The sequence below is a fragment of the Sinohyriopsis cumingii genome, chromosome 2 (assembly GCF_028554795.1).
Source record: "Sinohyriopsis cumingii isolate HCF-2022 chromosome 2, ASM2855479v2, whole genome shotgun sequence".
Taxonomy (NCBI): Eukaryota; Metazoa; Mollusca; class Bivalvia; order Unionida; family Unionidae; genus Sinohyriopsis; species Sinohyriopsis cumingii.
Window position 1 is genome coordinate 148,713,732 of NC_142962.1, and position 15,527 is coordinate 148,729,258.

The 15,527-nt window shown below is 35.0% G+C and overlaps 1 protein-coding gene across 1 annotated transcript in view; it reads right to left on the minus strand.

Annotated features, from left to right (window-relative positions):
- The window catches only part of LOC149806053 (cytosolic Fe-S cluster assembly factor NUBP2 homolog), a 36,093-nt gene extending 20,624 nt beyond the window's left edge, over positions 1-15,469 (minus strand). The window contains exons 1-4 of the mRNA XM_089950923.1: positions 15,299-15,469; positions 8,472-8,584; positions 7,498-7,586; positions 1,580-1,689 (exon numbers count right to left, since the gene is read on the minus strand). Coding sequence (XP_089807049.1) covers positions 1,580-1,689; positions 7,498-7,586; positions 8,472-8,584; positions 15,299-15,314 — 328 coding nt within the window. The 5' untranslated portion in view covers positions 15,315-15,469. The remainder of the gene's footprint in view (positions 1-1,579; positions 1,690-7,497; positions 7,587-8,471; positions 8,585-15,298) is intronic.
- Between the last annotated feature and the right edge of the window lie 58 nt (positions 15,470-15,527).

Below are 15,527 nucleotides of genomic sequence, written 5' to 3' on the forward strand. Positions count from 1 at the left end.
TCATTACCCAACATATACAAATAGTACTATGAATTTCCGCAATTCTGAGACCATTACAGGTCACCATCTCTGCCTTGTTATTGGATACTTTAGTAATATTGAAAACTAAAATTAGCGTAAAAAACTTAGTATGAACAGCAAGAATGAGTTTTATTATTTATCATTTGTTTTTAGATTTATCAAATACTACTCACCAGAATCACATGAGACACAATTTCGCAGTAGCTGAAATAGACTGGTCTAACACAATGTTTTTGGTTTTCAAATAGTAGTTAGAATTTCACTTTTCAATTTATAAGCATTTATACTTCTTCCTTTGCTGTTTAGCCAGTCTGACATCCCTTTGTTTCTGAACAGGTTTGACACTAATATAAATATCCCTGTCTCCTTCACTGATCGATATAAATATCAGTCAAGACTTCAATACTGTAGCTATGACAGGCAATTATGGGTTGGGTTGAGAGCATTCCATCTACTATGAACCAAAGAACACACCCAAATTTGATGTTTTAAATGTCAACTTAGTAAACTTTGCCACTTGACAGCAATCTAAACAAATGAACCCAAGAAAACATATTGGAGTAGTCAAACCCATGACACTGTACTTCACATTTTGACTGGTTTTCCAAATCATACTGGAAAGCATGTCTATTTAAAAGTAAACACACAGTAATCAGTCCATGTTATTGATCTTATTGCTTTAAGTAATAGTCAAGGTGTTAAGCAGCCCATGTCTGATCTAATTCTTAGTAAAAATTCTTTGAAAATTCCCCTTTGCATTTCTCCAGATGATGGATAAGTAAAGATATATAGGTAAACAAGTATTCTTTATGATTAAAGTGAACAAAAAATAACTGCTACCTGCTGTTACAAGTCTATGCTCTTAAAATATGTAACAGAAAAGAGTGAAAGACAACAAGCTTAGTAAAATTCAACAAATAATTTATTTTCAATGAACAGATCATGTTTGGTAAAACCTCAAAAATTTATACCCACAAGAATGAATATTGTTATAATGATGCATTATATTCATACAATTAGAAGGGATAACAGAAATGTATCTTCTAAGCATTTGTATGAATTCTGGAAGGGTTTATCTAAAACACTATATTTCTAAATCAACATTTATCACATAACCACTTAGCAATGCATGGATCAAATTAAGGCACAATACTATACATTTAACTGTACTTACATATTTAGGTACTAAATTTCATTTTTTTCACCCTACATTGCAACATCTGATGAATAATTATGTTTTATTAAATGCAAATTCCGAGTGTAACGCATTTTCAGAATTTAAATGGTGGTTATGAATTGAATGGCGCCTCAGTGTTTTGAGAAATTTCTTTGTAATAAACTTTTGCAGTCCTAAAACTCAATATCTGAAAATGAATTTCTAAGCTAAATAAATTGAAAACATTTCAAACATTTAGAAAACAAACTGTAAATATATTTTTCAATCTTATAAATCTTCTCATCTCAATGCAATTGTCTGGTGGGTAATAGTATTTTTGTAAATAGAATCTTCTGTATTTCCTGTACCCATGTAATTATTAACACTAAATGATAATCCCACCATTTTTCTTTGGTCCTCTCCACACTACAGCATCATCTTTATTGGACAGAAGGAATCCAATTGACATTACCCCAAGTCTCTGTTCCTTGTCAATATAAACTGGAAGCCATCTACAAAAAAGAAATAGATCTGAGTTTGTAACATATGTATTCCACACTGAAGACAAAAATGATGTATGTAAAAAATTATTTTTAAAAAATGTAGAATAAATCTCAATTTTTTTATATATACTGGCATGCACCAAAAATCTGCTAGTAAATTATGTTTTATCTGACAATACTTACATGAACAAACTGACATTAGGAAATTACCTCTGCCACCTCTGAATCCAGCCTCCCCTGAAAGACGAAAAAATGCCATTCCATCTATCATTCATGCATGGGGAAATAACTTCAGATTAACACCTCATGCCTCCACTGGTGACCATTACTATAATAGATGTTTACCAGAATGCTTGCATTTGTGGGAAATGGTGGGAAAGATTGACAGCAATGTGATTGGGTAAGCATTTCAGAGAAACGTAATTTAAAAATTTCATTTTTCCATCAAATATATTGCCCAATCACATTAACATTAGAAGAATAAGTAAGATGACCAGGAAATGCTTCAGCATCCAACCTCTACCCACTTCACCCTGTATCAGCATGATGACATTATACTTGTGTGAAGAAGATCCCTGTATCAGCATTATGACATTATACCATTATATTTGTGTGAGGAAGATCCCTCTATCAGCATGATAACATTATACTTGTGTGGGGAAGATCCCTGCATCAGCATGATCACATTATAATTGTGTGGGGAAGATCCCTGTATCAGCATGATCACATTATACTTGTGTGAGGGGGATCCCTGCATCAGCATGATAACATTATACTTGTGTGAGGGAGATCCCTGTACATGTATCAGCATGATCACATTATATTTGTGTGAGGAAGATCCTTCTATCAGCATGATAACATTATACTTGTGTGATGGAGATCCCTGCATCATCATGATCACATTATACTTGTGTGAGGGAGATCCTTGCATCAGCATGATGACATTATACTTGTGTGAGGGAGATCTCTGTATCAGCATGATAACATTATACTTGTGTGAGGGAGATCCCTGTATCAGCATGATAACATTATACTTGTGTGAGGGAGATCCCTGCATCAGCATGATAACATTATACTTGTGTGATGCAGATCCCTGCATCAGCATGACAACATTATACTTGTGTGAGGGAGATCCCTGTATCAGCATAACATTATACTTGTGTGACGGAAGATCCCTGTATCAGCATGATGACATTATACTTGTGTGATGGAGATCCCTGCATCAGCATGATGACATTATACTTGTGTGATGGAGATCCCTGCATCAGCATGATGACATTATACTTGGGAGGGAGATCCCTCTATCAGCATGATGACATTATACTTGTGTGAGGGAGATCCCTCTATCAGCATGATCACATTATACTTGTGTGAGGGAGATCCTTGCATCAACATGATGACATTATACTTGTGCGAGGGAGATCCCTGTATCAGCATTATGACATTATACTTGTGTGAGGGAGATCCCTGTATCAGGATGATGGCATTATACTTGTGTGAGGGAGATCCCTGCATCAGCATGATACATTACACTTGTGTGAGGGAGATCCCTGTATCAGCATGACATTATACTTGTGTGAGGGAGATCATTGTATCAGCATGATGACATTATATTTGTGTGAGGGAGATCCCTGTATCAGTATGATACATTATACTTGTGTGAGGGAGATCCCTGTATCAGTATGATGACATTATACTTGTGTGAGGGAGATTCCTATATCAGTATGACATTATACTTGTGTGAGGGAGATTCCTGCATCAGCATGATACATTATACTTGTGTGAGGGAGATCCCTGTATCAGTATGATGACATTATACTTGTGTGAGGGAGATCCATGTATCAGCATGATGACATTATATTTGTGTGAGGGAGATCCCTGTGGGATTCTGCACCTGGCTACTGCCTTATGTGTAATAACTTCCTGGGCAATTTCAGCAAGAGTTAAAGGTTATGTCCAGAACTGAGGTTGAGTCTTCATGAACTGTTGGGACAGCAATCAGTGGCCTAGTGAGATCAGCTCTCTCCTTAAAGAGGCTATGTAATGTAAACAAAAGTTGGAGAAAGCTGACTGAGCATGCCAGCCAACTTAACCATGCTTCAATCTAAGACATTACATCTGAAGGCCAGGTTCATGGAAATTGCTTGTATTTCATGAGATAAAATCTTGAGTCACATCTGATCCATTGAGGGCTCATCATATGCCGTTTTAATAACACACTTTAGCCAAGCAGCCAGAGCTTGTAGGTTATGTTTTGCTTTCTCACGTCATATCTGCTATATTCCCATACTGTTGGGGGTGTGGGGTGTGGGTTTTGAGACTCAAAATGTGTGCTTTGAGGTCACATGGGGGAGGAGAACAGCGCATGTGGTGCACAAAAAGCAATGTCGTCCGATTGATAAACTTTAATTTCATATAAGCCTACAGAAAATGATTGGAAATTCCAGTGTGAATAAAAGAAACTAACTTGTCTGTTTTCTTTAAAGCATTTAATAAACTTAAATGGACAAAAATATTTGGCAGAATCAGCACTGCCAAATATCATCACCACATACAAGTGCAAACACCCACATAATCACAACCACAATGATGTTATAAACAAATATACAAGTTTCTGTCTTTATAATCCATTAGATAGCAAAATATTGGCTTAATAGATCCAGTCTTTGCTTTCTCAACAGTTCAGCAGGAATGTTTATATATAATGTAAAATCCAACTTCAAAGAAATGTTTCGGCTGTTCACAGACTTGTGTATAATCTTTACCATGATGGCTTAAACATTCTCATTCAAAGCAATGTGTAATACTTTTTGTTCTTAAAAATGCATCTCTTTGAGTTACCTATAGCTAAAAACAACTGGGTTGTTCCACTTTGTGAATTTCACCTATGCAAATTAGCATAATGGGCTCCTCCAAAGCAGTCTTCCAAAGCCTTAACATACCTGCCTAGCTATTGCCTGCCAATTAAGCAATATGTGATATGATGACTGTTTATACCTGACCGCCGTGCATATTAATTGCCTCTGTGACAAGCAGCTGCATAAACTGCCCCAAAAATAGTCTTAAACAAGCTCTAAGCAGGACTGTATACCATTCATACATGCTACTACAGTACATGTTCCAGGTATGTATTAAGTTGGTGGTGGGGTTTTTTTTGGTGAAAATTCTTGAAAATGGTGTATTTTTAATCACAACTGTGTCAGGTGGGGGTGGGTGTTTGGAAGTATAACAATGCGTTTTTAACATGACATGTCGCAGGTATGCCACCTTAACCAGTGAGAATAACCTTTAATGGCCATAGCAAACATTCTCCGTGTGCTTCAGATACAACTTGAGTGTACATACTGGATCCCACTGTTTGGCTTCTTGCAATGGGCTGAGCAAAGAGGGAGTGCAAATATAATTGTTTTTACTGCAAATAAACAGTAACCCATTCTTTGATACAAAACCAGTTTGCATCATTAGTACAACTTAGCTGTTCCATGGACAGCACATGCTCATTCACCCTGCAAGCTGAAACAAGTCTTGTATGACAACAGCTTCAGAGATGTCAAAGACAAGGGTTCAAAAGTTTAGATGAGTTGAGACATGTCAAGGCTCAGCAGACGTTCCATACTGGGAACAATGTGAGCAAGCACATTCTTGATATTTCAAAATGAGACAAGTCAGAAAGTTTCTCTCATCTCTTCCATGATTATTGAAACTGTGTGAAATCATGTAATGTTATCCCTTGATTGTAATTGAGGCTGGCCTTTTGTCCCAAAAGAGGAAGAGAAGGCACTTAGCCAATTTAGGAATGGTAGTTGAGAGTGATGTAATATGGATAACATAACACCAATCAGGGAAAACACAACTTCCCATATATGCCTTCAAAGTGGAGGGCCAATTATCTGTCAAGATACTCTCTCTCTCTCTCTAAAACTGAAGTGAAGAACCTTTTGCACAAAGATGGCATACTAGCAACCTTTGATTGCACATAATATGAAAACTGTTTCAAGGTATCTTCATCTATATATGATGGCACATCTTCATCCATATATGACGGCTCATCTTCATCTGTATATGATGGCACATCTTCATCTGTATATGATGGCACATCTTCATCATACATGATGGCACATCTTCATCTGTATATGATGGCACATCTTCATCGTACATGATGGCACATCTTCATCTGTATATGATGGCACATCTTCATCTGTATATGATGGCACATCTTCATCGTATACGTTGGCACATCTTCATCCATATATGAGGGCACATCTTCATCTGTGCATGATGGCACATCTTCATCCATATATGAGGGCACATCTTCATCCGTATATGAGGGCACATCTTCATCCGTATATGAGGGCACATCTTTATCCTTATATGAGGCCACATCTTCATCCGTATATGAGGGCACATCTTCATCCATATATGAGGGCACATCTTCATCCATATATGAGGGCACATCTTTATCCGTATATGAGCGCACATCTTCATCCGTATATGAGGGCACATCTTCATTCGTATGTGAGGGCACATTTTCATCTGTATATGATGGCACATCTTCATCCATATATGATGGCACTTCTTCATCTGTATATGATGGCACATCTTCATCTGTATATGATGGCACATCTTCATCCGTATATGATAGCACATCTGCATTTGTCCAGTACTGAAGGCTTTTTATGCCAGGATGACAAAGTTGATACAATTCTACTTATCAGTCTTTTATTATTCCACTTTTAACAAATACAGCATATCTGACAGTATATTGGCAACACATTATAATCACAAGACCTTCAAAATAGGATGCTTTCTGTCAAATTTGAACAAATTCTGTTACATAGTGTTTTTATAAGACGTTTATGGTCTTTTTATATTTAGTAAGACTATATTTTATGCTTTAAATTTTAAACCATTTATGCCAGGTTGCTTTTCTTCAAATTTGGTCAAATTCTTTTCAGTGGTTTTTGAGAAACCTTTTACATTTTTCCTATTCAAGCTAGGATGCTGTCAAATTTGATCAAATTCTGTTGAGAGGTTTTTGGAGGAATAAATCATTTAACAGTTTTTCTAGTTCCAGCAATGGTGCCAATATTTGATGATGGATCAACATCATTTGTTTTTCCTGCCAGGATGCTTTCTATTAGTTTACAATTTGGTTATATTCTGTGGCCATATTAAATGATGGATCAGCATCATTTGTAAAAACCTTAATGTTTTTCATGCCAGGATGCTTTCTACTAAATTTGGTTATATTCTGTGGCCATATTAGAAGATGGATCAGCATCATGTTGTACAAATTCACAAAGCCATAATTTCAAGCGCCAATACTTCCTGCCAAGCATGACTTAAACTGGATTCCTGCCAAGCATGACTTAAACTGGCTTCCTGCCAAGTAAGCTTGAAACTGGTCCAATTTTGAAAATAGGTTGAAAGTAGCAACTGCAGATGGATGCTGGGTCATGTTATGCTTACGTATGTAATGCTACAAAATGGAAATAGTGTCTTAAATGTATGACAATCAAATCATATTTATATATGTATACAGACTGTGTCAGAAACTTAAATATGTCTGAACTAAATGTTGAAAGTAGAATGCATTTTATACAATATACTTTTGAAAGAAAGGTTTGGGGTGAGATTATTAATACAAAATAAATCTGATTATTGAAAGCCTATCCCTGTTTAAATGATTTAAAGCATTTCGTTTTATCATGAAGAAATTTACTGAATGATTTTAGTACTAATATATTATGTATATCTTTTATGTATGTACTGTAAAATATCTCTTTGAGAGCAGTGAGATTCTGTGACTGTACTGACCCTTCCGGGCACTGGTGGATATCTTTTTCCTCCACATTAAACATCTTAGGAATGCTTGGTCCACACAGATCTACATCCAACAGTCCAACCTGCAATGCAGAAAATGCATATCAAAAGTCCAATGCACTCAGATGGTTCAGTAAATATGACAATGTGTGTCACTATAATGTGAGTTTTTAGAGTGGCTGGAAAATGATGAAAAGACTATCACAAAGAGTCCAAAAGTTTGGTAACTAAAGATTGTGGAGTACTTGAGTTATTGCACTATTCATATTACCCCCAAAATACCAGTAATTCTCCTTGTATAAAACAGTATACCCTTGGAACCATTTTCATGTTCCAAAATCTTTTGGGGATCTACATTATTTTTATTTTTTAAACTTTATTTTATATCTGATGCACAACAGGTGTCCTCACTAATGATAGTACAAATCCTTGCAAACAGTCTGACGGTATTATTAGCCTTATTCAGAAGTGCACAACTAATTGAGGGGCCCCAAGTGGCCAAGTGGTCAAAAGTGCACACCGTTACGGATCATTGCCATCTCACCACTGTCTGCATGGGTTCGAGTCTCAGGTTCGGCCAATGTGGGTATGTGAGAAAGCTTGCCAGTAGCTTCTCGTGGGTAGGTGGTTCTTTCTGAGGTTTTCCTCGCTTCTTCGTTCACCATTTATACTGGCCACCATGCATATCCAACAACAACAAAAACAAAAACTGATTGACTAATCTCACAGGTCTAATTTATGCATACTTAAATAGACACAAAGTACCCCTTTACATCAAAAATGAACTTGCTTGAATTATTGATTTAATCTATTTTACCTTTTACCTTTTAAGAACCTACAGTTCTGTAATGAACTTTTTCAAATTTTGCTGAGAAACCATAATAGTGCAAAGTTATCTGCTTTTTTATAATGCACTGATTGAATGTTAATTTAAGCTTAATCCAATGGCAGTAAAGCAAAATTCATACCTTTTTCCCAGCATGCATAAGACCCAGGGCTATCTGTGAGGCCACAGTACTTTTCCCCACCCCACCTTTGCCAGACAGAACCACAATGACATGTCGCACTGTAGACAGATGATCTGCAAAAAGATATAAAGTCTTCTTGTATGCATGAATGTATGTATGTATGTGTTTTACAGCATATTTGCACAACCCTGGCTATAAAGGGTCAAGTTTGGCTGTCAAAAAAGAAGGCACACATACAACAAAATATAACTTAAATAAAATATTTAAAACAAATAATTACTAAAAAAAACCACAATCATATTTTAGATATGAAAAACTCTTTTAAAAATCCAAGAACTTCTCAGCTGAACATCAATCACTGCAGGTCACATCCCTGGACAAAAATGTTGACTCCATTTGAAGCCTCCTTTGAAGTGTAGGAAGCACACAGGGTGTACTGTACACTCCGTTTGAAAACTCCTTTAAGTGTAGGAAGCACACAGGGTGTACTGTACATCCCTCAACCCACAGCTCCTTGAGACTTAAACACTATAGTTAAGATCATGAATTTCAGGCAGCAATGTCTCAAATAAGTAATGACATAAAAAGGTGCACTCCCTTTCAAAAAAGCAATTTAAATAAAACATAATCAACTTATTTACATGATTATGTTACCCACCAAATTTATAATAATGAAAATTATTTTAAATGTACACCAGCAATAAATAAACAATGGGGGAATCTGACAAACTGGGATGCATACCATTGGGTAGATTGAAACAGGCAAGGTCAATAATAAACTGTCCATCATTACACTACCTGACATGTGTACTTTTGCGATAGAACAATTCATGTTTGTCCTGCTCAAGTACAAATCTGCAAAGCCTGAATGCACTATCTAATGTTCATGTATGAACGTAATAGCACTAAAATGTGGATTCTACCTATTTTGAGCACCATATTCTGTAGACAGCTATCTTTGCAAAATGAAAGATGCACCAAGATGGTTTGCATCCAACAAAAAAAAAGATAGACCCAACAAGAATATAGCATTGTAGTGTTCTATGACTGCAGTACTCAATGGGCACACCTTATAACCAATGCACCAGTGACTCTACCCCTTATATCGGAAATGTCTCAACAAGCACCAAGATAATCCTGTCTCTCCCTGATCTCAAGCTTCCTTGTGTGTATATATATATATATTTATAATAGTTCTCTTTTGCTCATTATATAAGAACCCAGGTTGTTTCACATACAATCCCATTCCCATTCCATTCTTCCTGCAAGTTGTTTTTTCACCATGTCTTGTCTTTATCCTTATGTCAGGAATAAATACAAACAAATAATAACATCATTTTTTTATGTTTTAACATTTTGTTTTAATTATTTTATTTTTGTATTGTAGGAAGTATTTTGCTAAATTGCAGACAGAATGACTTTATCACTGCAATCAATGTGTGCAGCAAATGAACTGAAAAATGGATAAATCATTCTTATATGGAAATGACACTGACTCATTAATGAGAATTGTCATTTAACACAATGACACAAATACCATCTGATACCATTAATTTTGTGACATATCAGAAAATGATGATCAGAAAAAAAGACTATTGTTATGCATGATATTTCAAATGAAAGCAATAAAATTCTAACTAAAGTTTTCAAGACTCATTTTAAGTAATAAATATATAAAAATATAAAAGATAAATAATTTTCTTATTTTTAAATATCTAAATGTATCAAATGATTGCCTAAGTACATAAACACATCTGTGAAGACGCCAAAACAGAAACTGGTTCTATTTCTAAGATTGCTGCTGTGGATAATTATACCATTTACATGGCACAAACTCTGGCTAAGTAATTCACTTTTCAAATGTCAATAAAGAATCAAACTTCTTATACAATGATTAAGGAGATACTTTAATAAAACAACAAACTTGAAAGCCCTTCTTTTGTACTCTTCCAAAATTGTATATGAATAAATTGCAATGTTTCCAGAGATAAATATAAAGGATAAATTATTTTCATTCTCATTAGTAGAATATCTCTCTCATTACTAGAATATCTCTGGATTATCATATATATATATATATGTTGGAGTGTGTGTGTGCGTGTATATATATATATATATATATATATATATATATATATATATATATATATATATATATATATATATATAAAATATACACACGCAACACGCACACTCCAACACTGTATTATCCCGGAAAGCAGCATTTTCTGATTAATTTTGCACACACACTGTCTAGTGGTTGTTTACAGATGCAAAGCTGTAGCCAGTAAGGACACAGCTTTCTAGTAGCATAAATTCCTCTACAAAGTCAACATTTTGTATATGTTTACATTGAAATACAATCAACATCACCTCTTTGTGAAGTCCATGCAACTCAACTGATCATCATACAGAAAATTATGGTTGAACTTGCAATACCTGAAGTGGCATTGATTACGAAATAAACTCAGTGTATCATCTGATGTTTGATGATTATAGGTCATATACCGATGATGACATACATGTCCTCACAAAGTTAAGCTTGGAATTTCATTCCATGGTAGCCAACATGGGCATAAATATGACCAAATGAATATGATCATGCTTCTTGTATGTAAATAAGAATACAACAGTTAAACTTTCTTGAAATCAATAATATTTCAATAATAATAATAATATTAATAATTATTTTGTAAACATTTATATTTCTCTTCCCACACTGCATTTAAAATTCATCTAAAATTAAACAATATTTGTTTGTAATTTGTAATGTTGTTATTCATGGATTTCCACTTTAATAAGCAAGTTCACGATAATATACTGTGTGCCGCCATATTTGTTGTGATGTCACGAGTCAAAAGTTAAGGGACCCAAGCGGTACACCCTCATTCATAATGCCATTTAACAGGAGTTAACGATGTCTTTTAACGGTGAGAATTTGTCTTTTGACACATTAGAAAGGAGAGAAATGCATTAAAACAATGCATAATAATGTAATATGCAGGCTGTGTGATTCAGTTTGCAAGGAACCCAAGGATATTGTGACTGATGATGATAACAGTATTTGTTGTGATTATTGTAAAAAAATGGTTCCATTGGAAGTGCCTGTATATCACTCACAAAAGCAAAGAAGTTGAACTTGACAAATGGTATTGTGAAAGATGCTTAGTAAAGACATAAGTTTATGTTGCATATGAACTCCTTTGAACATGCAAAGTGTGAAACTCCTTTGAGCAAGTGTATAATGTAAAGTGCGTTTTTGTGAATTTTTTTGTTATAGTCTGATTTTCTTATTACTGAAAGCAGTCACTATGAACTTTGGTATGTGAAATCATTGTTTTATAGTTATTTAAGCATGATAAATATCTACACATAAAACAAAGAATGCATTAGTTTACACAGTTTATTTCAGTATATAAATTAACAACAACGCAGATGTATATTCTTAAAAGATAGCTTGCATGGTACCATTATATTGCTACTCATATGAAGAATGAGTTGAACATTTATGACAGTACATGTATTTCAATGCTGCTGTACTGGTGAGAGATATTTTTTATTTATCATGGATGTATGCCATTAAAATTCCTAAAAATGCCATTCCTTCTCTTTTCTGTGTGCATATTCTATAGTATGGCTCCTCTTGACTTTTATTGTCTTTTGTAAACAGATGAACAAAAATTTCATTCATCCTAAGCTTGAGGTCAAGAAAGGAAGATACTCATCAAGTCTATTACTTTTCTTATACCATGGTACACAAGAAGAAATCTCATTTTATTTTACCCAATTAGTTTAGGTAATAGTGACAGAGAACATGATACTTCTGGAATTCAGTTTTAGGATGGACTTTAATATCTGTTACACCTGAGAACCTAAGGTAATTGTGGTGATATTTCTGCATTCATTCACTGATTAATGGTGGAAGCAAATTACATAATGCAGCAATTACACTGATAATGTCATCAATAATTGGCAGCAGTGTAATTGGAAGAGTTTCCTTCAAAATCCATTTTTTCCTCCTTTCAGGATCTTTCATCTCCATTGGTAATGGATGCAGTTTAATAGGGCATATACAGTCACAAAACATCCTTTTTCACTTGTGAAGTTCACAGTACTCATTATGCCAATCCTTTATATGTTTTTTTTTTATAATGCTTCATCCTATAACTGCACATCTTTTGACTGCTTGGCATGTTGCTTTCTGTAACTAAAAAGAAAAATGAATGTTCCCAGAAATTCATAACAAGAGGTGTTGACATTGCAAGACTATAGTTATTAAGATACGTCAATATAACAGGCGCACATATCAACATATTGTATATGTCTGTAATATGAGGGATTGTCCTGGGCTTCGCCAATGTCGCAAATTGCGATTTTTTTTCCTTATTGGCGACAAAAATATCCCATCTGGCGATTTTTTTGGTGACAGACTTAATTTGTACATACAATCATGGATTTGGACTGGATAAATTAAAAGGGAGAACGAAAGGAAGCCCCACCTTTGACTAAGCAATGCATTGGAATCAATCTGTTACACAAACGATCCTTTGTTCGTATTGACAACCCCATCTTTACAGTGCATTGTCACATCATAATCTGCTTATGCTGACATCTGGGCTGAGTATTGTACGCTGTGATACAGTCAATCATGCTACCGAACTATGCCTACAACTGACTGACTTCTGAAGACGCGAATAGAACAGATACAATTAATTGAATGGCTAATACTTGTTTTTTTTATTACATATACCAATACAATAGTTTTGCTGAACCTTCACAGAAAACTGATAACCTTTGAAGTACCGACTACTGTGTACAAATACAAAGCAAATGGAAAAATGTCAATCACAATTATATCTGTCACCAGTGCAGCATTTTACTCAATGATCTTTTCCTTTTGCCATCAATCCGTGTTACGGCTAAAGAGACTTAAACTCCACAACAAGAAACAGCAAAAAAAAAAAAAAACAGTTTTGCATAATTAATAATAATTATTTATTTCTCAAAATACAGGAGTGAAAGAATCCCTAAACTGGGTGTGAATTTATGCTGATATATACGGTCCAATATTGCCAGGTGTTGACTCGTGTAAGTTTCATTCGTGGGAATGGAGATCCTATTTTGCTTGTCAAGAAAATGTATACAGCATTCAGTGATCATTCTTGGGATTTAGGAAGCAATTCACTAAAAGCTTTGTGAAGCTAGCCATAAAGGGGGGGAGGGGGGCTGCTGAGAGACTACTGATGTCACCTGTCAGCACTGTAGACTGTGAACGTGGATTCAGTAAGATGAACCTCATAAAAACTGACATCAGAAATAAACTCTGCATCTCATCTCTCGAGAATTTAATGAGAATCGGCATGTACAGATGTGAAAAATTAGACTTTGAAACTGCATTCAAAAAGGAGGCAGCCCTAAAATCACGACAGATCTTCATGTAACATTTTGTTAATGCTTGTTGTAATTAACCCATCTTTTGTAATTTTCATTGCCTGTTACATTAATAGACTAAATTAACACTTGGAAAAATGTACAATACTTGTTCTGGCGACACTTTTTGAAAATTGGTGACAAAATATTGAGGTTGGCAATTTTTTTGGCGACAGCTTTTTAAAAGCCAGGACCATCCCTGAATACGAAGCAGTATTTTACCATGGCTGAGTTGTAGATGGGCCATATTATATACCTCTGCCTTCCTACAATGATCAAAACACTTTGACTTGTCCATGACAGTTTGTTGTCGGAGAAAATTTACTTGTGATTCGGTGTTGTTTTTTCTTTATCTTTTACGCCATGATGGGCCTGTTTACTGTCAGAAGTTTAAGCTTGCCTCATCAGAGACTTTTATCAGCAAATAATGTCTTAACTTGTACCTAATCAGAGAGTAAAACATTCTTACCTGATTGAAGTGCTGCTTATCGCTGTGCTAAATCTCTGTGATATGGGTCCTTTTGACCTTTAACCCGGATACAGCCGTGAAATTCCTGCGCATGCGAAGTAATTTTCCGTGAACTCACTTATTACATTTGTGTGTTTGATTTGATCACTGGATCATTTTTTGTTTTGTAGAAATATAATGCCAGTGCAGGGGTGGACATTCATTCTCATACTTAATTTATGCAATTTATGTTTATTAAAAGATGTGCATACTACCATACTCATGTCAGGCATATACAGCAATAATGTAGAGTTGTTTGCACACGGTACGTTAATCTGGGTCAGTCACAATATGCTGTTTTATTTTCATTTACATGCTTCAGTTGACAAAGATTTTTATATAGGATTATAAAGAGTTAAAGTAATAAAAACTTTACAAATTTAAAGTAAGCAGCAATAGAAAAACAGTTTTAAATTGTACCTATAAAAAACATTAAGTACCGAGATAATAAAGCGTTCCGGACGATATATTAAAATTCTGTACATAGAACAAATTGCCCTTAAAATCTCTTTCGGTATGAAGCATTGTAAGTGAAGGCGGTGAAAAAATTTAAAGATGAGAAGTGTATGATTAGTAGGTAAACTGTAAGAAGCTATACGAGCCCTGTGTTTGAGACAGTCACGTTAAAAATTATAAATCAAAGGATGAAGTGACTAAGTTTTGTGAACTTAATAGATCCTTGTTGTTTATCGTTTTCATAATCAGAAGGCGGTACAAACAAGATAGCGTGGGAACATCATCGTGGCAGTTTTTGTTAAATATCTACAGTATCTTAATCTAATACAAAAAAGGTAACCAGCAGTTCTGCTGTGTACAGCTGAAGCATAATGGCCAAAATATAGTATGATGACGCATAAGGAACGTAAATGGACCGAATGTCACAATTTACCTCTGGACGCAGCCATGACAGATAGTAGACTGGTAGAACACTTTAAATTTTATCCACTACAGTCTCAAGTTTCGGGATTTTACATAATCAATCACTTCTATCTTAGCGTTATGGGAATGCGGACTGCATACAATATTTATTTGCCTCCGAAATTAAAGAGCTACATAACATTCAAATTACGCATCGCCGAATTGATTGATTACTGGGATTTACGTCGCGTGCGCCCAAA